This window comes from Tursiops truncatus, chromosome 2 (genome assembly GCF_011762595.2).
Source record: "Tursiops truncatus isolate mTurTru1 chromosome 2, mTurTru1.mat.Y, whole genome shotgun sequence".
NCBI lineage: Eukaryota > Metazoa > Chordata > Mammalia > Artiodactyla > Delphinidae > Tursiops > Tursiops truncatus.
The window spans coordinates 10,787,083-10,813,097 of NC_047035.1; the positions used below are offsets into that span (position 1 = coordinate 10,787,083).

Below are 26,015 nucleotides of genomic sequence, written 5' to 3' on the forward strand. Positions count from 1 at the left end.
TGGGAACTTGTCAGAAATGCAGATTCTAAGGCCTGGCCACCCTAGGCCTGCTGGGTCAGAAGCTCTGGGGGTAGACCCACACTCTGCTGTGACAAGCCCTCCTGAGGAACGTTCAAATCTAAGGATTGTTGGCCTAACATGTGCCCACATTACAGGGAGGCTAATGAGATACTTCCGATCTCTTTGGAAAGTGGATGTTGGGTGGAGAGCAAGTAAGCAGTGAGGTATGGAGGCGAGATGCTCCCTGTAATGGACTGAATGTACCTGCTCCCTAAATTTCTATGTTGAAATCCTAACCCCCGTGTGATGGTGTTAGGAGGTGGGGCCTTTGGGAGGCGATTAGGTCATGAGGGTGGGGCCCTCATGAATGGGATTTGTGTCCTTAAGAAAGGGACCCCGGGAGCTCCATCTCCCCTTCCACCACCTGAACCAGGAAGTGGGCTCTCACCAGACACCAAACCTGCCAATGCCGTCATCTTCGACTTCCAGTCTCCAGAACTGTGAGAAATAAACGTCTGTTGTTTTAAGCCACCTGGTGTATGGTATTTTGCTATGGCAGCCAGAATGGTCTAAGACACCCCCAGGTATGGCCTCCAAACCTCGTAGCCTGGCCTCTGGGACCCCACGGTGGCTCCCCAGCCCACCATCTCAGACTGCCCGTCGGGTTCTTTGTGCTCCAGCCAAACTGGAAGCCCTACCCTGTGTTCCCTTCAGTTTCTTCAGCCCTCCCCCAACCTCTCCCTTCTGAAATCTGACTCAAGCCCTACCTGGGATGCTCTCTTTGCCCCAAAGCCCTGAGAGTCAGAAACTCAAAATGATGCTTTCTCTGCAGCTCCCCCCGGCCTTTTAAAAAAAACTGCTCTTAAGACCTGACCCTACATAACCTTCTTTCTTATATTTAGCTCCCCTAAATATTTCAGTGCCCAAGTCCTACCCAGCCTCCCACCCCCTCCCTCCGAGCCTCCCGTCCCCTCTCCCAACAGCACCTGGAAAACAGCAGACCCTCGGTGCTTGTTGAAGGAATAGCAGCGTCTTTTCTGAAACTCCCGTTTGAAAGGTAATTTGCTGATGCCCCACCATTTGCTGCAAATCAGTTGCTCCGAACTTGCAAAGTTAACCTAAATCAGTTAACATCAGCAGACGCGCAGGAGTGAATCCTTTTCGGGGCTGCGGTGGCTGCCAGGGTGATTTCGCCTCCGTGGCTCAATAACACCAAGCCAGTGCCATCCACGCAGAGGCCTTTCCAACCTTGACCTAAGAACGTCAGACTGGAGAGAGGATTCCCTTAGACATCCTCGCACCCAATTTCACACGTGGGAAAACCAGCCCAGAGAGGGGCTTTGCCCTGCCCCCAGTCCCCCTGAGAGTAGCACTCATTCCAGGCAGCTCAGGGACCCTCAGGTGGGCAGAAGGCACCAAACTGGTATCCAGCTTCTGGGAACCAGTGATGAGATGTTCTCCTACAAGCTGAGTACCCTCGGTCTGCTGTGGGCCAGGCCAGCTCCCACGCATCCTATAGCTCAGGGTGGCTCTCTGCGAGAGTTCCTATGACTGCAGCGTTCCCAACAGTCGGGCGTCCATTCAAGCTCCTTGGCCCCAGACAGACCCACCAATTACAGCGAGAAATGCATCCCCGGCTTCTGGGTGCAGGTCTCCAACCTGGGACTTCCCACCTGGCTGCTGCCTCTGACTCGGGAACCTCCCTCTGTCTCGCCCACGGTCCCAGGCAGGCCTCACCCCGATCCCTGCCAATCCCCCAATGCAGGGAACAGTGCCCCCTCAACCCCCCTGGCCCTAGCTGCCCCACCTCTCACTGACCTCCGCCTCCCCTGGCTCCCACCCACTCAGGAGCGCTGGTGGTGAAAAAAGGAGGCCAAGCAGGTAAAGAGATGGTCGTGATGCTGGCAGGGCTGGTGGCCCTGGGTTGTGTCAGTACAGGCTGGGGACTCTGAAGTCAGGGTGCTAGGAAAGGGGGTCCTGGGGATCGAATCTTGACTCTTTGAATGTTTCCTGAATGGTCTGGGGTACCTTCTGAGGCCCCGGTCCTTGGGGTTGTCTGCTGTCCAGCACACTCTGGGTCCCCTGAGCAGTGAGATGAATCTCACAGTCTCCATTGTGTCCAACATAAATTCCTAGGAGAAAAAAGAAATCTCTCTCACTTGACTGTACTCTGGCCCCTGGACACCACTTCCCAGGGACCAAAGCAACATCAAGGTTGACCTGCGTCTCCTTTAGTCTTCACAAGGGCGCAGCCAAAGATGTGGTATCAATGCCAATTGGCAAATGAGCAAACTGCGGCTCAGAGAGGTTAAGTGACTTGTCTGAAGCGACACAGCCCAGCAGTGGCAGGGCTGGATGGCTCCAAGCCCAGGTCCTTGTGCAGCTTCCTGAATGTGGTTGCCTGCCTCTTCTCACTGCTTCCTCCGAGAAGCCCACCCTGACTGCCCCCAGCCTCCCTCTCTGAGCGGCACTCATTTCTTAAGGGCCAGGTGACCTTTATCTCCCTCCACCTCTCTTTCCCTAGTACCATGCCGAGCGCATGTGGGTGACTCTGAGACTTGACTGATTGCTGAGGGAGATCTTTGGGACACCCTGACATCACTGGGTAATTTCTTCCTTTTTGCGGGGGAAGAAGATGAAATTAATACACTGTGACTGTAGGGCAAATGTGCCCTTACTTAAATGCTCATTCATATATCATGATGTGAAGGATCTATGCCTCAGGGGATGCCAGTTATGCAGCCTTCACTGTGAACGGTGCCCCAAGAGCTGTGCCATGGAGCAGAGAGGCCCTGACAACTGCCTGTGAAATTCTCCTGAGCTCTTCTCAACCAAGACGCAGGCTCGCTCACTGTGGACTCTTGCTGCTAGAAAACATTGGCCGTGGGACTCGCCCCCAGTGTCCCAGAGGCGCTAAGAATCCCGAGTTCAAACAACTCCACTGAACTTGCCTCGAAAGAGAAAAGCAAGTTATGACTTAGGATGAAACCAATGCCGAAGCTGGCAGACAAAGGAGGGTGGAAAGGACGGGTCCTCGTGGTGTCACTGAGCCTTGGGTCACACCAGACCTGAAACCCACCCAGACACGGAACTTCCACGCACGATGCAAGACATGCAGTTACAAGAGTAAAACAACCTCAAAAAGGAAAAGTGAGGCTGGAGGACTCACTTCCCAATTACAAAACTTACTACAAAGCTGCAGTGATCCAGACAGTGCTAAGGACAGACGTAAGGACCAATGGAATAGGATTCAGAGTCCAGAAATAAACCTTCACATTTACAGCCGATTGATTTTTGACAAGAATGAGGAGACAATTCAATGAGGAAAGAGCAGGTTTTTTAGCAAATGGTATCGGGACAACTGAATATCCTTATGCAAAATAATGAAAGCGAACCCCTATCTCATACCATATACAAAAATTAACTAAAAACACATCATAAACCTAAATATTGGAGCTAAAACTATAAACTTCTTACAAGACAACTTAGGTGTAAATCTTCATGACCCTGGATTAGGCAATAGTTACTTAGATATGATGTCTAAAGCACAAGTGACTAAAATGAAAATATATAAATTGGGTTTCATCAAAATTGAAATCTTTGCGCTTTAAAGGACACCATCAAAGTGAAAAGACAGCCCATAGGATGAGAGAAAATATTTTCAAATCGTATATTTGATAAGGAACTTTTATCCAGAATATACAAAGAATATTTACAACTCAATAAAAAGACAAAGAAGCCAGTTAAAAAGTGGTCAAAGGATCTGAATAGACATTTCTCCGAAGAAGATATACAAACGGCCAATAAACACGTGAAAGAATGTTCAACATTATTAATCATCAGGGAAATGCAAATCGAAACCACAATGAGATACCACTTCACACCCATTAGGATGGCTAAATTATAAAAGAGAGACCACCAAGTGTTAACAAGGATATGGAGAAACTGGCATCCTCATATTGTGATCATAGGATTGTAAAATTTCACAGCCACTTTGGAAAACAGTTCAGCAGTTCCTCGCTGAGTTACCTCGTGAGTTACCACAAGACTCAGAAATTCTACTCCTAAGTATATACCCAAGATAACTGAAAAGACATGTCTATGCAAGAACATGGGCATGAATGTTCATAGCAGCATTATTCATAATAGCCCCCAAATGAAAACAACCCAAATGTCCATCAACTAATGGATAGATAAACAAAGTGTGGTCTATCCATGCAGCAAAATATTTTTCAGCCATAAAAAGGAATGATTTGGGCTTCCCTGGCGGCGCAGTGGTTGAGAGTCCGCCTGCCGATGCAGGGGACACGGGTTCGTGACCCTGTCCGGGAAGATCCCACATGCCGCGGAGCGGCTGGGCCCGTGAGCCATGGCCGCTGAGCCTGCGCGTCCGGAGCCTGTGCTCCGCAACGGGAGAGGCCACAGCAGTGAGAGGCCCGCGTACCGCAAAAAAAAAAAAAAAAAAAGGAATGATTTGTGCTGCCATGTGGATGAAACTTGAAGACATCATGCGAAGTGGAAGAAGCCAGATACAAAATGTATTTTGGGGAGGTGATGACAAGATTCAGGAATTAGATACTAATGATAGTTGCGCAATTCTGCAACTGTACTGAAAACACTGAAGTGTGCACTTTAGAAGGGTAAATCTTAGGGTACTAGAATTATATCTCAATAAAGCTGTTATTAAAAAGAAAACAAGATATGTTGCTGTGGGTGGAAGCCAACCTGATCACATGACCTCCATGACTGCAGCATCAGCATTATGACTGGCGGGAGTTTGGTCCTGGTGGGGACCCTCCAACTGAGAAGGGAAATCTCAGTGGACTTGACGAGAGTCTGAAGTTTAAAATGAGGACCCTGCACAGAGGCTCCGTCGGTCACTGAAATGTGCCTCCTGTGTAAACGTGACTACATCTGTGTGCACCTTGGTGTGTTTGTTTGCAGTGTGTCAGCGTATGTTTTGTGTATATTGCAGGGTGTGTGGAGAGCCCATAGGAGTGTCTGTGTGAGTGTGTACCCCGTGCGTGTGTATGTGTGTGATGTGCCGGGGTGGGGCTCCACATTAAGACCAGGCAGGGCAGGAGTTCCTTTACAACCCTCTGACCCTGCACCAATGAGCGTTCATTACAAGTCTGTTGAGAGCCTAAAAGAGACCCTGAGACCCTACCGCACCTGTGCAGGAGCCATGCAGCCGTGGAGGAATAGGGCAGCTCACCATCCATGCCCCATGAGCCGAGGCCGAGGACAGGCTCAGGCCGGAGGCCAGCCCGGGCACGAGAGTCCTCACCCGGATGAGGTCGAGCTTGGAGAAGAGACCCGTGCCCTTGGGCGTGCCGTGGGCAGAGGCGCAGCACTGCTGGGCCGTGCTGTTGATGACCATTTGCATGCAGTTTAGCAGCCGGCTCTGCAGACTCGGGCCCCTCCCAGAATTCCCTGCCCCCTGCCTCCAGCTCACTCAGGCCAGAGACGTGTCCTGAAGCCAAGAGCCGCCTCCTCCTGCTGGTCTGGGCTCTACAACCAAAGGGGCTTGGACGAGTCCCTCCCCACCTCGGGGCCAGAGCATCCGCCTCTGCAAAGAGGGACACCGGACCGACTAACTTCCAAGAGGGTCCTCCCAGCTGGGCACATCCGTGGTCCACACCCAGGGGAGGGGCCAGGAGGGGACATGGGGGAACCCAGGGCTCCTCACTCTGGGAAGCTCCAGAGGTGCGGACTTCAGGCCTTCAGGGTTGTGATCAGCAACCTTACTTCTCACCTTCAAGAGGAAGACCCATAACAGACTCTATAAACTGTGGCCAATCCAGTTCCCCGTCAAAGCTCCTTGGTTGGAAGTCAGCAGCCCACAGACCCCAACCCTCATGTCTTCCAAACTAGAGCCTGAGAAGGTCCCACATTTGCTGACTGCGCCCTGCCCAGGTGGAGTGTGCCTGGCACAGCCCTGTGCCCCAGCCTTTGCTCCCCCGTGTCCTCCAGGCAGCCCCCAAGGCCAGAAGGGCACAGGCTCTGCTATGGGGAGGACCCGGGGGTCCGGAGAATAACTAGTCCACATTCTCCAGGCCAGGAAGGAGTAGCTCAAGGGATTAAACCCAGAAATCCTGGCCCTGGACTTTAGCCCTGACTTCCTCTTTCCAAGCTTCGTTCTTCTCATCTGTGAATAGATATGAGTAAGAATCAACCAATATTTAGGAGTGCAGATGCTAGGCCCTGGGACTGTACGGGGGCATCCCAGCTGGTCCTTAACTATCTGTGGCTTCAGTTCTCCCACCTGTCACATGACATCTGGCTCGTCTTAGAGAAGCCCTTTGAAAACTAACAGTCACCAAGGAGAGGTAAGTGGGTAAGTGGTGTGCGTGTGCGTACGCATGTGTGTGCGTGTGTGTGTGTGTTGGGGGCCGACCATTATCCAGGAGATAGCAGCCCCCGGCCCCTGCGCTGCCCGCCCCCCACCCCAGCCAGTGGACTGGACTCACATCACAGCTGCCTGTGTCTTTCTGGTAGGTGACACCGTGTTCCAGCTGCCGCCACTGCTCCTGCTTGCGGTGACACTTCTTCTGCAGCTGGAAGAGCCGGATCTTGAGGCTCTGTGGTAGGGTGGCTGGTCAATTCGGTGCAGCTGACCTCCCGGGGCACCTGCCCTGGGCCTGGTCCCGAGGAGCTCACGGCTCAGGGGTCTGAGTGATGATGGGGGTGGAGGAGGGGAAAGTTCTGGGTGGTCAGGGCCCTTTAAGGCACCAGGAGATGCAGGAAAATGGACGTGTAGGATGACTAGGGTTCGAATCCCAGCTCAGCTCCTGGAGCCCGTTTTTCTCACCATAAGCAGAACCACCTGTCTGGGCCCTTCCGGCTGCAGGAACGGCTGGGAGGACACCAGGGGGCAAGGCTGTGACAGCCTCTGCGGCCCAGGCCTGCGGGGCACAGGATGTGCTGGGTGCACTCCCACGCCAGGCCCCGCGGAGATGTGTTTGGAGGACACAGGATATATATGTGTCCACACTTTTCTGAGGCCTAGTTTTCTTACTTTGAAAATGAGAAAAATGGCATGCCTGGGACTAGGGTGCAACATTTAACTCAGAATTAATATAAATAATATTTGAATGCAATTTTTTGGTTTGGTTTTGGTTTTGGCCGTACTGCACAGCTTGCGGGATCTTAGTTCCCCAACCAGGGATCGAACCTGTGCCCCTGCAGTAGAAGCGCAGAGTCCTAACCACTGGACCACCAGGGAATTCCCAAATGCAGTGTTTTTCAAAAACAAAGTTAATGCAAAACAAAAAATCCATGATGAACAAAGTATTAAAATTCTCAATAAAGTTGGGATCCAACCTTCTACTTGTATGCTCACCTCACTCCTCTCCTCTAGTCTCAGCTCTAGGAATAGAAGCACCTGCCTCCGGGTGCTGGGGTGAGGTTTAAATGAGATAAAGCTTGTTAAGTGCTTCTCACAGTGCCCCGCCCACGAAGGAAAAAAACCGTACAAAATGGTGTAGGTTTTCAGTGCTACCACTAGGGGGCAGAGACTGGCTGCAAATGCCATGCCACTGTCCTTTGCGAGAATCAGCCCACTCACCAGCCTCCCTTTCCCTGTTCCCTTCCTCTCCGTGTCTCCATCCTCTGTCTTCTCCGTGTCCCCAGGCCCCAGCTGCAGCACAAAATTTCATCATGCCATGCCTTTGCCAGGGCAGTTTCTTCCGGATGGAATGCCCATCCCTTGGGGTGAAAGTTCAATTTATTAGAAGATGAACCAACTATGAGGGAGATGGCCTCTTGGGGCACTTAACTCTGAGACAGTTTGTGTTCAGTGTCTCACAACAGCCTACCAACTAGGTTGAATTGCCCCCACGTCACAGATGAGGAAACTGAGGCTCAGAGGGGGTCTAAACGTGCCCAGGGCCATGCAGCTAGTCAGAGGCTGAGTTGGAATTTGAACCCCAGTCTGTCTGAATCTAGAACTCCTGGGTTTTCTACCACGAAGAATACCTTTTAAGTATAAGCTGAGTCTTCCTCAGGAGAAACCCGGCAGAAAGGGAGGGAAAGGGGTACAGAACAAGGCTCTGGAGTGAGCGCCCCACTCAGACCCTCTCAGGAGCCCGCCCCTGCCTCAGGCCTTCTCTGGGGGTGCAGAGGGAAGGGGGTCCCTACGTCCCAGTTCTCTGGGCCAAGGAGGATGAGCCGGGCTTCAGGCAGCTGTTACCGGGATAAGAGCCCTATGGCCTCCCTCTAGAGACTCCCTCCAGGCTTTGGTGGACGGCCTGGCTCATCTTGAAGAAGGCCTCCAGAAGCTTCTGGATGTCCTGGCTGACTGCGAAGAGCTTCCCATAGTGCCCCACCATGGCCTCCACCGGGGCCTCCTCTGGCTCCTCCCCTTGGTTGTAGCCTATAGAGACAGTGCATGGCAGGAGGGGTGGGCATAGAATGCCCAGCCCTCACCTGCCCCCTGCAGTGATACTAATAATGTAGGTGGGACTTCTGCTGTCCACTGGAGCCCCGAAGTTGAGAGCGCCCCATCACTGACCTCCCACCTCTTCAAGAGAAGAATCTGCATTTGAAAGGCCACCGCGGGCTGAGAGCAAGCATTCTGGATCAAGGCTGCCCAGTGAGGCAGGAGAACCCCCCACCGCCACCCCGGCAGGGGCTGCTGACTGGGGGAGCCTGCAGGAAGAGGACAGGCATTGTTGCTGTCCCGCGTGACGGGGTCCCCAGCTTTGCTCATTCTGGATGGGTTGAACAGGGTTGAACTGCTGAATTAGGAAGGTCCCAAACTAGGAGGCTTCTAGAAGCAGCGCTGGGTGCTGGGTCTGCTTCACACCCCTTGGTGCTCAAGGCTCTTTGGTGCTGCTCAACCTTCCAATCACATCTCCCAGCGACCCCTGGCGGATAATGGCGCTCCAGCACGCTGGAACTCAACCCCAAACCCACTGCACAGGGCCTGGCTCCAGCCTGCATCTGTGCTGTTCTTCTGCCTGCAGTGCTGTTCCCCTTTGCTGAACGCATGTGAGCCCCATGAATGGCCCCCTCCTCCACGAAGCCTTCCCTGACCTCCAGGACAGAGTCCTTGGGGCTCCTGCAGCTCCAGAGCACTTAGCACAGTGACTCTGAAATCAGGTAGACCAGAGTCTGAGACCCAGCCCCACCACTTCCTGTCTGGGAGACCTTGGTCAAGTCCCTTAACCTCACTGAGCCTGGGTAACACAGTTCTCAGCAGCTCCTAAAGAGGGGTAAAAAAGATTGACTAAAGAGCTTAGCACAGAGTAAATATTTCATAAACAGTAATAGTTACTTTTATTATTGGTGATGTAAAGACAATGACGATAATAAAATTATGTATGTTTGTCTCCCCTTCTCTTTCCTATCAAGTTTTCAGCACTGATAACAGTGGATTCTGGTGCAAATCATGGTAAAACAGAACACAAAACTCATTTCAGATGCCTGTGTAATTTTAGTTCCTAAGAGCAAAATCAAAGACAGATGAGGTAATAATAACAGCTGACACTTACTGGGTGCTATAGCTAGACATCGGGCTCCAGGCTACGTGCTCATAAAGGATCCAGCCCACGGAACTGTTGCTGTTCCCACTGAAGAGAGACGTTGAGAACTTGCTGCAGGCCACATGGCTGGTGCCCTGGCTGGCTCGACCACGGTGGCACCGGCCTGTGGATCCCCACTCTGCAGGGGAGCTCAGTGCTCAGCGAGCTCACACGCGCCCAGGTTCCCAGGCTGGGAGGTGCCTGCTGAGGAAGCTGCGTACCCTTGGGGACTTTCTCAAGGACCTTGATCAGATAGTCTTCAAAAACCTTATGACCTCTCTCCTCAGCTTCCTCTGTCTGTAGAGACATTTCAGTGCCGGCGAGAGAGCCAGACGTGAGAAGACGGTTTGGGGACTTCCAGGTTGTGGCCCCTGGCAAGGGCCAGCCTCTGTGGATCTGCACGGATCCGGGCTGGGCTGGTCACTGACCCCATCAATGGGCCGCTGACTTGAGTCTCTCCACCCCCATTTCACTGCTGAGTAAACTGAGCCACAAAGAGGTCAAAGAGATGCCTGTGGTCAGGCCATGAGGAAGGGGCCTGGGGACCAGTGAGGCCGGGCCTTTGTGGCATGGGGTCTATGGAGCCCCTCCTGCAGGCTGAGCTGGTGGCAGATGGTCTGAGCCCCCAGTAGCCGGTGATCCGGCCACAGGCTTTGCCTCTCTGTGCCTGGCTGGCCCGTCCGTAACAGGGGTAACCAGACCCCTCCCTCATAGGCCGGTGGGGACCGGGTCTGGGGCTCCCAGCACATCATAAGCACTCAGTCTGTGGTCGGAGCCCTAGCAGCCCCCAGAGGGGCGACAGCCACGTGCTGCTGCCCAGCCATCAGGGGGCATCATCAAGCAAGATGAGTCTCCAATAGCCTGCCCACCCTGGTCGCCTTCAAGGTTAGTGGTCAAGGGAAGAGGGCAGAGGGCAGAGTAGGAAAGGCTGTGGTGGGTATCTCTGAGTGACTGCTGACTTCCCCAGGGCAAGCCACTCTGCCTCTCAGGCCCGATTTTCTCATCCATACAGTCCTGAAAAATGCAGGAAAAAATTGTCTTCCCCCTGCAAATACCACGTGGGGCCCTGTGAGCTACAGTGCTAAACCTTTCGGTGGGGAGGTTGGGAAGCCCCATGAGAATCCGATGGACCGGTTGGGACTTTTCTCCATAAAATCACTCACAGATATCAATCCATCCTTTTGCATATAACTCAGGCTTTCGTGGGCAGCCTGAAATTGAGAGTCACCAAGGGGCAAGGATTCAGGGTGTCTGCTTGGAGGCACAGCAGCAACCTCGCAGGCTGATTTTAGAGGGGCCGAGCTGACAGAGGCGTAGGGATGGTCACCCACAGCCCTGCCTTCGTGGAGGGAGACTAAGCTTGCACAGGGCCTGGGACTGGCCCAAGGTCTGAGTTCAAAGGGCGGGAGCCAAGCCCCCCACCTCCCCACCACTCGCCAATCAGCTGCCCCTGCTGACTTACTCGCGGGCCTCAGTCCCCTCCCCGTGCATTTCCTGGCCTGGCCTCCTCAGGCATTTTTGCTCAGTCCCAGCTGCTTAGCCCACCGCAGGTGGCCCTGGGGCTGAGGCAGGGGGCACGGCGGGGCTTGGGACAGCTCGTACTTTGCCTGGAGTTGGCAGAGTTCCTGGAACAGCACCTGCAGGTCCCTGTCCTTGTCACCGGTATTGCTCAGGCCAGCCTCCTGGCCTGTGTCCACGGTCGCCGACATTGCCCCTCACCACCTCAGGCTACACTGGAGGATGAGGGCCACGTGGGCCAGGCAGGAAGAAGATGGATGGCCACAGCAACAGTCAAGACAGCAGCTTTCTCTTCTGATTCTCCTGACGGTCCTCAGAAGCCAGTTCACATTCCCACTTCATAGAAAAGGAAACAGAGGTTCAGAGAGGCCCCTGTGACCAGCTTGAGGATGTACAACAGGGCTGGATTTGGACTCGGCTTTCATTAAGTTCAAAGTCTGAGGTCTTTGAGCTGTGCCCCCCAGCTCTGGAGGGACCAAATGTGCCATTCTGCAGTGGCATTATTGCCTTTGTCACCCCATAACTGGGACAGCTCCGTCACCGTCAAGTCCCATGGGTGCCAAGATGCCTGGGGCTTCCAACAGGTGCTAGCTTCCAAGAGCATTCAGGAAAGACTCCGAGGGTCAGAGCTGGGGACGGGTGAGAGAGCAGCCCACATAGGAAGGAGATACCTTTGCCATCTATCTCTACCCACCCGTCCCTCCAGCCATTTATGCATTTAACTGACATCATATACTCTGAGCTTCTACAGAGCTAGACTGGGGACCGGGATAGACCCTTTGAATGAGCTCACGGTCAAGCTGGGAAGGTGGCCTAGTTGACAGGTGGTTTCAACACAGCCTTGCAAAGAGTTCCTGGGCCGCTCACCTAAGACTGGTCGCTAGTTATGGCCAAAAGAAGACAGTCTCCCTAAGCGTGCTGTTCATTGGCCATCTGCTGGGCCCGCCCCAGCACGTGGGAGGAGCAGGGAGAGAAGGGGTGGGGCTACACAGTCAACCTGTCCAGCCCTGAGCATCGGACACAGGTACATGAGCACGGGAAGGAGGAAGGGGCCCAGCTGACTCACTGGACAGCTCCAGGAGCACAAAGCCGCAGCTGAGCTGTGACATCACAGTGCTGGCTTCTGTCCTCATGATGTGTCCATTGCAGGATCAACCTGTGGGTGGAGTAGACGGCCTGATTCCCCGAGGTCCTGTGGCCCTCCCCACCCCTGCTGCCCTGGTTCAGTTCCCAAGGAGAAGGGGTGGAGAGGCGTTGGTGACCTCAGGGGAGACTTGGACTGTTTTTGCCTTTCTTTCAAGGATGGTCATCTGTGGTGGTCTTTACTGATACCCCAACCTTGCAAGCTTCCCCAAGCCTACCGGCTTGTCCTGGGACTCCCCCTTTTGCCTCCTTTTACCTGATTTTGGGTGGCTATAGCTCGGGCACTTCCCCAGCTGGGGCACTCAGCAACCATGGAGGGTTCAGCCCTGTCCACGGCTCAGGATATAGTCTGGCCCAGGGCAGGGGAGGTGAGGAACAGAAGGAACCTTCAGGACCTAAACCTGGTCCTGCCCCTGCCCCTGCCCAAGGCTCGGCTCTGTCACCAACTGTTGGAGCTGCAGGTCTTGTGCCACTGAGGGGAGTTGGGCGCGGCACCTACCTCTGATATACCTGCTCTATTCACCGCCCAATTAACTGGCCAGCCCTTCCCCACCGAAAGCCCCATTCGATCAGAGGCAGGGCCTCTACGGAGGGCAGCCTGGGTGGGTCTCACTGGGAAGGATGCTGGGGGTCTGCAGTGAGGGCAGAGGTGGGGGGAAGGGCCTATGCAGGGGCAGAGACAGGGCTGGGGCCGAGGGTGGGGTGTGAGGTCAGGTCTGTGGCTTGAGCTGGGGCAGCGGCTGGGGCTATGACAAAGGCTGGCACAGGCTCTGGATCAAAGGCTAGGGCTGGAGCAATGGCCAACCCGGAGGAGTCAGGCTCATTGTTATTCTGGGACGATTCCCAATCTCGCAGTCCTCAGCAATTCCCCTCGTGACCCCTCAGCAGCAGGCAATGGATTTGGTCCTAGCTGGCGGAGGAATCCCTGAGCAGGTCCCCAGGGAGCTGCCTGTATGACCCTCCATGGTTCTGGAGCCCAAAAAACATTTGTTGTGGCCAACTGAGAAATGGAGGTGGGTGGGCCTGCATCTGGTCTTGGGTTCAGACGAGGAAATGCTGCTGCTGAGGGAGAGAAGCCCAGGGCCTAGGGCTGCCCAGAGGGTCAGAGCCAGCCTGGAGGCGGGGGTGTGGTATAGAGGAGGATTGGAGGAAGTTCCCCCAGAGCTGACAATGTCTGAGGTGGTTCTTGGGATAAGAATGAATGAGGAGAATAAGGTGGGAAAGACATTCCCGGCAGAAGGAACAGCAGGGACAAAGGTTCAGAGGCACAAAGTAGCATGCATGGACTGAGAAATGCAGGCAGATACTTAAAAGCACAAGGTGAAGGTCAAAGCTGGGATGTGTCTGGAGCCAGAGTGTGTCCACCAGGATCTCTGAATGCCTGCAACAGAAACTGACAGGGCTACTCTGGACAAAGAGAGCATCAACGGAAGGCTGTGAGACATTGCACAGAATCGGAAGAAAGGCTAAAAACCCAGCCCCAGAGAGGACCGGGGCCTAGGGCAGCCCTGGAGATCCAGGCAGCAGGAACTCAGGGGGATAACCTCCCAAATGAACCCTCCCAACCCCTTTCCATAAGCTTCTCCATCCTTAAGAATCAGAGTCCTGAGAATTCCCTGGTGGGGCAGTGGTTAAAAATCCTCCTGCCAATGCAGGGGACACAGGTTCGAACCCTGGCCCAGGAAAATCCCACATGCCAGGGAGCAACTAAGCCTGTGCGCCACAACTACCGAAGCCTGCATACCTAGAGCCCGTGCTCCGAAACAAGAGAAGCCACCGCGATGAGAAGCCCGCGCACCTCAACGAAGACCCAATGCAGCCAAAAATAAATTTATTTAAAATAATAATAATAATCAAAGTCCTTACAGAAGGTGCCCAGCTGGCTGAGCCTGGGTCATGTGCCCGCCTCTTGGCTTGACTGACAGCCACATCATAGGCTCTGCCTTGGGGGCCGGAGGTTTCCCTGAGCAGATCCTGAGGCTGTGGACTCTAAAAGGGGAAATGGCCCCTGAACTGGGCCTCACCACATGGAGGCTCAGAGGAGCCGGAACAAGGAGTCTGGGCTTCATCCTGAAGGCAACGAGCGGCTGAAGGAGAGGCGTGGTCAGACTGGCATTTCGGAGCCCGCTGTCGGGCTCAGCGCGGAGTGGAAGCAGGCAGGCCAGCCGTTGCAGCGGCTGACGTTGTCTGCATGCTTGTAAGCACTTTTCATGCGGGCGTTGATTTACTACGACACGTCCACGAGGTCAAACCTGTTAGTGTTTCGCAGATGGGGAAACTGAGGCCTAGAGAGGTTGAGTAACTTGCTCCAGGTCTCACCGTTGGGAAATTGCTGAGCTATGAATCCAGGAAGTCGGGACTCTGGAAACATCTGGGAGGTTGAGGTGCTGGGACAACACCTTGGGGGTCCTACAAGCCAAGACATAGAGTGAAGGAGGCGGCCCTTGGGGAGATTCCATCAGCACCTCTAGGCGTCAGGCCTTCATTTATGAAGGTCACGTGACTGACCCTCTCCCGGCTGAAAGTGGGTGCTGGAGTATCCTCACCAGACCCTCATCTCTCCCCAGGCTCAAAGCCCACAGCACCTGAGCTCCCAGGACTTAGGGCCCTAAACCACTTGACCCAGTATAGCCACAGGCAGGGGTTGCTGTGCGCACGGTGGCACCATTCGCTTCCCAGTGAGGATTTTATTTTATTTTTGTTGTTGTTGTTGTTTTTGTGTTTTTTTACGGTACGCGGGCCTCTCACTGCTGTGGCCTCTCCCGTTGCGGAGCACAGGCTCCGGACGCGCAGGCTCAGCGGCCATGGCTCACGGGCCCAGCCGCTCCGCGGCATGTGGGATCTTCCCGGACCAGGGCACGAACCCGTGTCCCCTGCATCGGCAGGCGGACTCTCAACCACTGCGCCACCAGGGAAGCCCGAGGATTTTATTTTTGGCCTGAAATGTGTCCCCCCGCCTGCCCCCATGGACAAGGCTGGGAGAGAGACTGCGGCTCCGGAGATATTTCTCCCTGTCAGGTCCTACAGAGCCCTACAGAAAGATGGCCACAATTACCAGGGCTTGACACGGGTTATGGACTTACTGCTGCCTGGCTCTTTACCAGGCACCTCTCTTTGAATTCTCAGAACAATCCTCCCAGGGGGTGTAAGCATCACTCCGTTTTGCAGATAAGAAAACTCAGGATCGATGAGGTGAAATCACTTGCCAAGGGCACACGGCTCATACGCGGTAGCGGGGCTGGCTGTGCAATCTGTGGGACCCAGCGTAACAGGAAAATGCTGGGCTCCTTACTCAGAAAGTTAAGAATTTCAAGACAGCAATGACAGAACGTAAAACCAAGTAGGGAATCTTTTTTTTTTTTTTTTTTTGCGGTACGCGGGCCTCTCACTGTTGTGGCCTCTCCCGTTGCGGAGCACAGGCTCTGGACGCGCAGGCTCAGCGGCCATGGTCACGGGCCCAGCCCCTCCGCAGCATGTGGGATCTCCCCGGACCGGCGGGGGCTCTCAACCACTGCGCCACCAGGGAAGCCCCGGGAATCTTTTGAGCCTGGGCCTTGTACAACTGCATAGGTCCTGCCCTGGGACTTGGACCCAGGTCTAGGGATTCCAGAACCTGTTCTTAAACACCCACTCCCTTCCAAACCCACTAAGCTGCCCCCGAGCCCTCCTCTCTGCTCCGGTTCGTCCTCTTCCTCCCCCTCTTCTCTCCAGCAAGCTGCAGTGACTAGGGGTGGAGTCATGGGCTTACCTTGGGGCTGAAAGGAACTTTGAAAAGAGGACATCAAGGCGAGAGAGGCAGGAACTGCCAAGGTTCCACAGCTGGTGAGTGGCCCAGGTCGCAGACCTCCCAGTGCAGCCTCTATCCCCTGGGCTTTGGGAGAGAGAAATCCAAGGCTAAGCTGTCTGTTACAGACAACTGGGAGTCTGCTTCAAGGGCAGAGCCGCAATTAAATGGCAATAGAATCCCCTTTTAAAAATCATTAACAAGGACTCAGTGGGGCTGGAATTTGACCCCAGGGCTTGAGTCTCACAGCACAGCAGAAGGGAAGGCCGGATCAGGCCTCTGCCCAGAATTCCAGCCCCACCTGCTCTGCAGCCCCAAATTCCCCCCAACAGGAACAAGGCTGGCCTTCTGCACCCATAGGTGATGCCCAAGATGCAGAGAGTGAGGCTGTGGGGCCAGGCAGTTCTACCAGCTGTGTGACCTTAGAAAAGGTACATAACCTCTCTGAGCGTCAGTTTCCTGAAATGCAAAGTAGAGATCATAACAACCTAGGATTAAATGAAATAATCCACATAGAACACGTAACATTATCTCAGTTTTTAAAAAAATAGCCTGTGTGTGTGTGTACAAAGAAGAAAGTCTAGAAGGATAAGAGTAAACTTTTTAGAGCCTTATTTTAGGGGCTGAGTATGAGGGGAAACCTTTCTGTAATTTTAACTCTTTGAGGAAAGCAAGCAGCTCTGCCTGACACCTGGTAGGTATTTGATTAGTTTTGTTTTCTGTTCCTCCCTTCTCGCTTCTTGCAGAAGGTCACAGTGACAGTGATCCCCCAGTACAGGACCCTTTTCTGAGAGTGAGTTTTGACACAGGGAGGGGCTGGAGCAGATGAGCCCTGTTGCTGGGACTGGTGCCAAAGGCGGCTTCAGGGAAGGGACTGGGAGTGTGTGAAGCCTGTGGGGGGCGAGGGGGCGGGGGCAGGTGCAGGCAGACAAGCGGGGCCTAGTGATTCTGCCGGCATCTCGCTAAGACCGGGCGCTGCTTAGATCCCCCGCTCCCACTGAGCTAGGCTCTCAGATCTGTCCCTATCCCCTCCCTCCCACCCCAGCAAAAACCAGAGCAGCCCCGGCCCCCGGGAAGCTGTGCTGTGGCAGCTCCTCCTCTGAGGTCCTAGACTGGTTCCAGCCCTGGTCCTTGCCCTGCCCCAGGGGAGGTCCCGCATCCCAGAACTGGGAATCTCCCAAGCAGGTCGTAGGACCCTCCAAGACCATCTCTGGGGCAGCCCTCCTAGGGCCCTCCTGGGAGGGAGGACAGACGCCATGGCCCCAGTGTCCACCAGTGGGAGCTGGGCCTCCCAGTGTCTATGACGGTGACATCTTGGCTCCTTCCACGCCCCACCCCCAACCGCAGCTCAGAGGACCCACCCTCCTGGGAAGCGGTGTCGGAAAGGGGTGCTCTGACCACAGGCAGCCAGGGACATCATTATTTCCTCTTCATCCTAGACCATAAGCTTCCCAGGAAGAATCTTCATGGCAACTTAGGGAAACACTGAAGTATAGGGAACAGAAAGGGTTTAGGGGCCTGGCAGGCCTGGGCTCAATCACACCTCTTCCATATTCCAGACGTGTAACGTTGGGCAGGTCACCTCCCTGCTCTGAGCTTCAGTAATGGGGTCATCTCAGCAAGGCCCACTGGTTCTGCCTTCAAAATCACTCAGATCCATCCACTGGCCCATCCTGGTCCAAACCCCCATCTCTCCAACATGGACCAAGGCAATGGCCTTCCCTGCGGGGCATCCCTGCAATGACATTCCCTGCAGGGCATCCCTGCTTCTCTGTCCCCTGCAGACCATTCTCCCCCCTGCAGCCAGAGGGCGCTCCTTCAGGCGCAGATCCACTCTCCCCACCTCCCTGTCTAAAACCAGTCTGAGGCAGATAAATGTTTACCCACCTGCTGCCCATTTCCATGGTGTAAATACTCCCACCATGGCTGATTTCAAGCTACTAATAGTTTAACAACAGCAAAAATCCTGAAGATTTAACAGGTGGTTCTCATGTGCGGGCATCAGTGGGCTGCAGCACTCCACTGCTTAAAAACCCTCTAATAACTACAAATGAAGCTTAAACCCTGGATGACCAGGCCCCCAGTGATCTGGCCCCCAGCTTGGCCATGCTTCCCACATTGTTCTTCTCCTGCCCCACTCAGAGCCTTTGCACCCGTGGTTGCCTCTGCCCAGAGCACCGTTCTCCCAGTTCTTCATAATACTTTTTCTTCTTTCCTTTCCGATCTCAGCTCAGATGCACCACTCAGAGTGGCCTCCCCTGACCATCTTGAACCCCCCTGACTCCTGCTTACCTTTGGTCTTGCCTCATTCTCGTTGAGGTCTATTTTGGTCTCATTACTCTGGGCTGTCTCTCTCCCTACTGGAATCTGATCTCCATCAGGGCAAGGATTGGGACTAAACTGTCCCTGCTGGGTCTTAGCGTCTAGAAGTATAGTACCAGACACACAGCAGGCGTTCGATAGTTGTATGGGTACAAGCACAGCTTTGGAGATACACAGCTTTGGGTTTGAGTCACGGCTCCCCCACCAACCCTCTACATAACCATCACTGAGTCACTTAACCTCATTGGGCTTCAGTTTCCTCATCTGTAAATCGGGGACAGCAGCGCCTATGTGATGGAGCAGTGAGAACCTAAAGATGACATGTGTAGGATGTTCAGTACAGTATCTGTTGTTACCAGGGCCCCAGAAAATGGAAACAGCCTCTTCACTTGCATATATCCAGCAACAGGGACCTCATTCCCTCCCAAAGTAGCCGTGTCCACCTCTGGGCCACTCTGACCGCCAGAACATCTGCCCTTCCTTACACTGAAGGCAAATATGTTTCCTCATCGTGTCCCTCGTTAAGTCCCAGTTCAACTGCTTCCCCGCAGAAAGTCTTGTGTCGTCATAACCACGTTGTTAATGTTGAGCACAGATTTATGTCACATTTCGGCACGGCAGTGAAGGCAGATGTGACAACCTCAGCAGCTCTGCTCTAGTCATGAGCTGTGCGGTCTTGGCACGTCTCCTGACCTGGCTGAGCCTCAGTTTCTTTCTCTGGGAAATGGGGGTTAACATAGTACCTACCTCTTACGTAGCCGTGGGGATTAAATTAGCTGATATACACACACACTTAGCAGCTGGCACGTAGTAAGTGCCCCCCGACACAAAAGAGCTGATATTATCGCTCTTACCCTGCCTGATGTTAGTCCAGCATTTGTGCCATTTTCGGGTCCACAGCCATTTCTGGTTAAGGCCAGACCCTCTCTTGAAGCTCTGTAGCCAAGCTGGAAAAAGAGCCAGTTCTGTCTGGGTCACCCACCCCACGTGCACCCCCAGCTGCCAGAGCTGCCCCCTCACCGTGGACCCCTCACCGTGGAGTCTCAGCACTTCCCAAACTCTCCTGGGGTATTACCTGACCCTGGGAGGTCACTCCACCACTGAGCTTGGAGGCAAGGCCCCCAAACCCCAGGCCACGAGCTTCCCCGAGTAGGGGCTGAATCCCCAGCTGGGGTGGCTTCTGCCAGCTCCCTAGATGCTCTGGGCATCCCGGTGTTCCTAAAAATGCTGGTGCTGGTGGGTGAACGGGGCGAAGGAGACCAAGCAGGAGCCGCAGTGAGGAAGGAGGACCAGGGCGGTGTGGAGTTCGGAAGGCCAGGAGGAAGGGGACAGAGGTGAACCAAGTTCTCACCTGGCTCCAGGGTTCCCCAGGCCCCGGCACTGTGAATACGACGAGCCATCACACTCGTGATTACATCACCTGTGCAGGTGTAATTAAGGTTCTGCATCAGTGGACTGAGAAGTGGGAGATCGCCAGGTGGGTCTGATGTAATCACAGGAGCCCTGAAAAGGCAGCGCGTCTTCTCCCGCTGGTGGCAGAGGGGCGAGTCTAAGACTCCAAGTCCATCTGACACCCTGCCCTCTCTCTCCAAACGTCCTTGTCCTGGATGCCACCCCCCTCGGGGCTCTGCTGTGAGCTCAAAGCTGAGGCTGAGAATTCGGCCACGTCTCTGCTGATGGCCAGGACCTGCTCATGGGAACAGGGACTGGGGCCGTTTCTGCCCATGGCCCTGGAGGCATTTTAGGGGATGATGCCACGCAACTGCAGAGATGTCTGGGCCAGTCTCCTCATCTTTAGACTATGTTCCTGCCCCCAGGGAAGCCTCCCACTGCCCCAATAGGAGAAAGAAGCAGCCTGTATGTAGCTCCGTCTCGGCAGCGCAGAGTATAAGAGCTTGAAACCCACCTATTCCTCTAGTCAGGGGTGGCTGGAAATGCCCATGACCTGAGGGATGTGTTAGTGTATCAGTCAGGGACCCTGCAGGTGGAATCGCCAGGTTTAGAAAGAAAAATACAGGACACCCAGTTAAATTTGAATTTCAGATAAACAGCAAGGAGTTGTTTAGCATAAATATATCCCACACAATTTGGGGGACGTACTTAGACTGAAGGACAATTTATTGTGTCTGAAAGTCAAGTTTAACTGGATATCTTATATTTTATCTAATGCAAGACACAGCAGGCACATGCAAAAGGTTAAATGAAGAGTTGATGAAGTTGATGAGGGGACAGAGGGGTGGGCAGGGTCAAGGGCATTAAGGCAGACTGAGGCACCTGGTCCAGGAGCCATGGGAAGCTGTTACCATCCCAGGGAGGAAATGATGCTCTGGAGCCTGGTGAGAAGCCGCCTGAAGAGCTGCAGCCATGGAGGATGGAGCCCCTGGGAACCCAGGCCCAAAGCAGAGGGGGAGCTGGGGAAATGAACACCCCCCGACGTCTCTCTTGTCCCGCCCACCTGGCTTCCCATTGGCTGGACCCAGTCAAAAGCCAGAGGGCAGGGACCTTGATGATGCTCTGGTCAGCCTGCCGGGCACAGAAGGGCAGAGCAGGGATCTGACAGCAAAGGGGCAGCCAGCACAGTGTGGAGAAGGAAACCAGGGCTTCTTAATCCCCCTTAGGCTCTGTCCCCTTGACGAGATTTACAGAGGACTTTCCCAGAAGGCTGGGCGGGGATGGGGCAGAGTCACAGATGCTACACATAGGCCCCCAGTCCTCCAGGAAGAGGCTCCGGGTGCAGGCCTCAAAGCATGGCTCCAACTGGCTCCAAGCTCATTAGGGTCTCTGGCCCTTTGAGTCCAAAACCTCTCCCAAGACTTCTACCAGTTCCAGGGCTTCTGTTCTCCTGCCCCGCAAGGCCCCTGCTCCAGGCTGGCTATCTCCACCCAGACTGAACCCCTCCCCCTGTAGGCTCACTGTCTACAGCACCCACCCTTCAGGAGCCTGACTGACCTTCCTGGGAAATTCAGGCAGGTGGGAGGGTGCTACCCCTCCCCCCTCCGCCACTGCCCCTGGGTGCAGGGCTGGTCCTCCACATCGCCCTCCCCCACTGCCTCCTTCCTGGGGCCGTAATCTTCTCTCTCTGCTGTGCGGAGCGTCTCCCCTTCCTCTGAAGACCCAGAATGAGGTGGGAGTCACATCCACCCCAAACTTATATCCGAGTATCTCCCAGAAAAGACCCTCTCTCCCTCTGTCTCTCTCCCTCCCTCCCTCCCTCCATCCCTCCCCCCACCCGTGTACCTTGCACCAGGCTGTAGAAATGAAAGGACCCTCTCCAGGCTGCTCTTTGCCATGTGAGGATACAACGAAAAGACAGCCGGCTACCTACAAGCCGGGGTCTGTCAGCACATTGAGCTCGGTCTTCCCAGCCTCCAGAATTCTGGAGCCGGAGGCAACCCTGCCTCAAACATACAGATGATGCCAGGCCTTAAGGGATGTCAGTGCAACGTGAGAATTCGGGTCACCGACTGAGAAGCCAGCTACCTACCCACCTGGAACGCTGACCTTGGACTGATCCGCGAGAGGAGTAAAGGGCTGTCTTTGGTAGCCCCGAAGGAAACCAGAGCACCTCTCCATCATCTCCCCCACAGGCCAGGCCCTCAGTGTGGCCTGCAGAGCTCTCCTGGTCCAGCGTCTGCCGACTCCTCCAGCCCACGGCTGCCCTTCCCCACACGCTGCACTCTGGCCAGGCCCACCTCCTGTGGTTGCCCAGCTGGCCGCGGGCTCCAAGGCCACGGACCTGGGCTTATGCTGTGCCCTCTGCCTGCGATGCCCTGCGCCCACCTGTGCACCGAGACAACCTTCACCTGCTGAGACTCAGGGTGGCCTGTTCCTCCTTTGTTGGAAGGTCTCCCGGCCCCACACCCCCCGCCCCCCGCACTAACCCCTCCCCTCCCCTTCCCTCCCCCTCCCCTCCCCTTCCCTCCCCCTCCCCCTCTTCCTGGCCCCTGCTCCCTGCCCCGCAGGCTGTGCCTCCCTGGGGCTGGGATGTAGGGTTTCTACATCCCAGCGGCCGACACTGCTTCTGGCTCTTAGTAGGGCTCCTGGCATTTCATTTGTGCCTCGAGGATAAAAATAGTGATAGTTACAGTTATGGAGCCTCAAGCAGCCACTGCCCTAGACCTTCTCATTGAAACCCTGTATCGGCCCCAGGAGGAAGGTGCTAGTTATGGCTCCTGAGTTACAGGGGAGAACCTGGGGCCCCGAGAAGGCTGAGTAAGCCGCCCAGCGGAGGGAGAGGGGACATTCAGCAGACCACCCAAGCCGCATCTACTCTAGTCCTGCAGCAGCCACTGTGCAGAACCTGCCCAAAGGGTGGAGGGAGAGGGCATTGCCGCTCCAAGAGGGCCCAGTGCAGCCACGTGCAGACGATGGAGCAAGGCTGGGGGCACTGAGGGAACGAGGCTGCAGAAGGCGGGGATGATCTCTGGGGGGATGACCGCAGAGGCCTCGGAGATCCCACCAAGACCACCTGGGCAGCACGCGTCAGATGCAGCCTGTTTTGATTCTCTCAGCATCCACGTGCCCTCTGGGGACGCAGCAGCCCTCACCCCGACGGGCACCAGACTGCGTGGGTCAGAAACCAGAGGCCACTGGGCACCGCAGCCTGGAGATTTATCTTCAGGCCCCAATGGTCCTTATCCCAGGACATGTGGCACAGCAGACACCTGATCCCGTTTGGTCAGGCTAAATAGAGACCTAGAGGCCTGGAGAGAAGGATAAGACTGAGGGGCCAGCTGGCCATCTGGGGCCACCCGTAGGCCCTGCATCAACAGGAAGAGGAGCCCAGGGGCTGGCAGTCATCCCCCACAGCACAGCCCTGACTGCTGGCAGCACCGGTGTGCACCCAGGTCACACGCTTCTCGGCGGCCAGGCCAGGAGCGATGACAGTGCAGTTTGGAGGCGATGCTGGCTGGCTTCAGTGGCACCAGGAAAATTGGGAAGTAAGAGAGGAAGGGAAAGAACAGAGAGAGACAGAGAGAATTTTAAATCCAGCCCCTGTATTGACCGAGTGAACTTGGGAATGTATCTTAAAGCCTCCATCTCCTCATCTGTGAAATGGTGACTGCCACATCCGCCCCTCAGGACAGCGCGAGGCTGACCACAAGTGCCCATGCTTTCCAAGCTCTCGGCCACCGCATTCCAGCGTCCGCTCACCCCAGGGCCTCCTGGAGGGTCAGCCTCACTGGGGCGTGTACAAGCCCGTGTGTGCATGGGTGTGGGAGAGAGTGACCTGTGCAAACACATGTATTGACTGAATTCTGCCCAACAGCTAGTTACTTTGCAGTTATGTGTAATGGGAGGTTGAATCCCAGGATTCAGATACTCGTCCAAAGCCATTGTTGTCCCATTTTTAATTTCTGATTTTGAAATAGTTACATAGGCTTGATTTGAATTCAGCTGACTTACAATTAGAATTTTTATTCTCAGAGAGCAAAGAGATGTGGGTACCCCAACTGACAGCTGCTCACTCTGGTTTCAGAGGCGCTCAGAGTCTGGAGGTGCCAGTGTTCTTAACAGCTCTCAGGGCCGTGTTTTCCTTCTTTTCTCAGGGCTCCAGAGAGGGGAAAGACTTGCATAGGGTCACACAGAACTTTCCAGAAGGGCCAAGACCAGCACCCTAAAGGCCAGGCCTGAGCTCTTCCCAAGGTGCCAGGTGCCTCTTACCACACACATGCGCCAAGAAAGACAGATCTATCTATCTATCTATCTATATCTATATATATATATATATATATTTTTTTTTTTTTTGCGGTACCTGGGTCTCTCACTGTTGTGGCCTCTCCCGCTGCGGAGCACAGGCTCCGGACGCGCAGGCTCAGCGGCCACGGCTCACGGGCCCAGCCGCTCCGCGGCATGTGGGATCCTCCTGGACCGGGGCACGAACCCGCGTCCCCTGCATCGGCAGGCAGACTCTCATCCACTGCGCCACCAGGGAAGCCCCAGATCTATATTTTTAGGAAACAAGAGACATCAACAGTTACTTAATATATTTATAAGACTAGTTCATTTGCTAACTGCCCTGCCAACTGGTAGATTAAATTCACCTCTTTTCTTCACTGAAAGAAGGTAAGCTGTGTGTGTAGAGTGTGTGTGATCTAAGCATCAACAGCACGTGTGTGTGTGTGTGTGTGTGTGTGTGTGTGTGTGTGCGCCTGTGTCTATTCTGTGTGTCTGTCTGTCTGAATGCACCAGCTACCAGCGGGGACGCCCGGCACTAGCAGGGCTGAGTCCCCCCCTTTCCTGCTTAATGGAGAACCCCAAGCTTCATGGTGACCCCTGAAGCTATTGGTTCTGCTTTGCTTGAACTACGGCTGCATTTCTCTCTGCTGGTGACCTTCAGGGCTGTTTATGAGCCCCTTTCCGTGAGCCATCCCTATACCAATCACAAGGTATTTGAAATCCAAACACCTGGCCCTCCTGACGGCAGCTATTCCTGAAATCCAAAGCCATCCTTGGGGACCCTCTCTCCCTCCTAGAAGACCTCTTCCTCCCTTCGCACGCCCTCTTCCCACTGCACCACCTCACCGTGCACATTTTGACCGTTAATTCTATGTTGGGGAAACTGTCCTGTGCATTGTAGGATGTTTAGCAGCGTCCCTGACCTCTACCCACTAGATGCAGTCGCATCTAGTAGGAAACCCACCTCCCTCTGTTGTGGCTACCAAAAATGTTTCCAGGAATTGTCAAATGTCCCCTGGGGGGAAACTGTCCCCAGCTAAGAACCACTGTTTCAACCAACCACCATCCCCTCTGTCTCTATCAGGAAGTTTAAACGAATAACAACATCTAACATTTATTGACGTAAGTTTTTATTCTAGGAAATGTATATATACGGTAGTTCTCCCTTATCCATGGAGGATACGTTCCAAGGCCCTCAGTGGATGCCTGAAATGATGGATAGCACCAAACCCTATATATACTGTTTTTTCCTATACATACATACCTATGATAAAGTTTAATTTATAAATTAGGAATGGTAAGAGATTACCAACAATAACTAATAATAAAACTGAACAGTTATAAAAGATATGTGAGTGTGATCCCTCTCTCTTTCTCTCTCAAAATACCTATTGTACAAATTCAGTGCCTTTTCCATCTTAACTAAGTGCTCATCACACGCTGTGCCTGTAACTCTTGCAGTTTAAAGTTCAACAGCAAAACTGGCACAAATTTCTTTCCTTCTTCACAATTTCACAGATAGAAGATTTATTCTCACCCTAGATCTTATCAACCTCAGCATACGATTTTTCCCTTTTCTTATTAATTTGTGAGCTCCCACCTTTTCACTTAAAAGAAGCACTTCACGGCTTCCCTTTGGCACATCCGAATTCTCAGCATCAGTGCTCTTGCGCTTTAGACCCATTATTAAGTGAAATGGTTACTTGAGCACCAGTACCGTTGTGGTACCGCAACGGTCAATCTGATAACTGAGAGGGCCACTAAGTGACTAATGCCGGGATACGCTGGACAAAGGGATGATTCGTGTCCCAGGCAGGATGGAGCAGGATGGTGTGAGATTTTGTCATGCTACTCAGAACCGCTTGCAATTTAAAACGTATGAATTGTTTATTTCTGGAAATTTCCATTTAATATTTTCAGACTGCGGTTGACCGAGGGTAACTGAAACCATGGAAAGTGAAACCGAGGGTAAGGTGGGGGCGACTACTATATATAAAATTTAATCCTTGCAACCTTCCTATGACGCATAGGTACTATCATTTTTT

General features: G+C 54.0%; 1 protein-coding gene and 1 non-coding gene across 2 annotated transcripts; both read right to left on the reverse strand.

The window, feature by feature from the left end:
- Positions 1-1,828: 1,828 nt before the first annotated feature.
- Positions 1,829-17,013, reverse strand: CCDC197 (coiled-coil domain containing 197). The gene is given in 10 exon segments (XM_073800091.1): positions 1,829-2,132; positions 5,288-5,404; positions 5,690-5,755; positions 6,471-6,581; positions 8,192-8,227; positions 8,229-8,374; positions 9,746-9,799; positions 9,802-9,821; positions 11,127-11,378; positions 12,109-17,013. Coding segments are annotated over 9 exon segments (945 nt in total). The 5' UTR covers positions 11,234-11,378; positions 12,109-17,013; the 3' UTR covers positions 1,829-1,844.
- TRNAR-UCU (transfer RNA arginine (anticodon UCU)) lies at positions 7,154-7,225 on the reverse strand. The gene has a single exon. It is a non-coding gene; the product is annotated as a tRNA-Arg (tRNA).
- Positions 17,014-26,015: the final 9,002 nt, after the last annotated feature.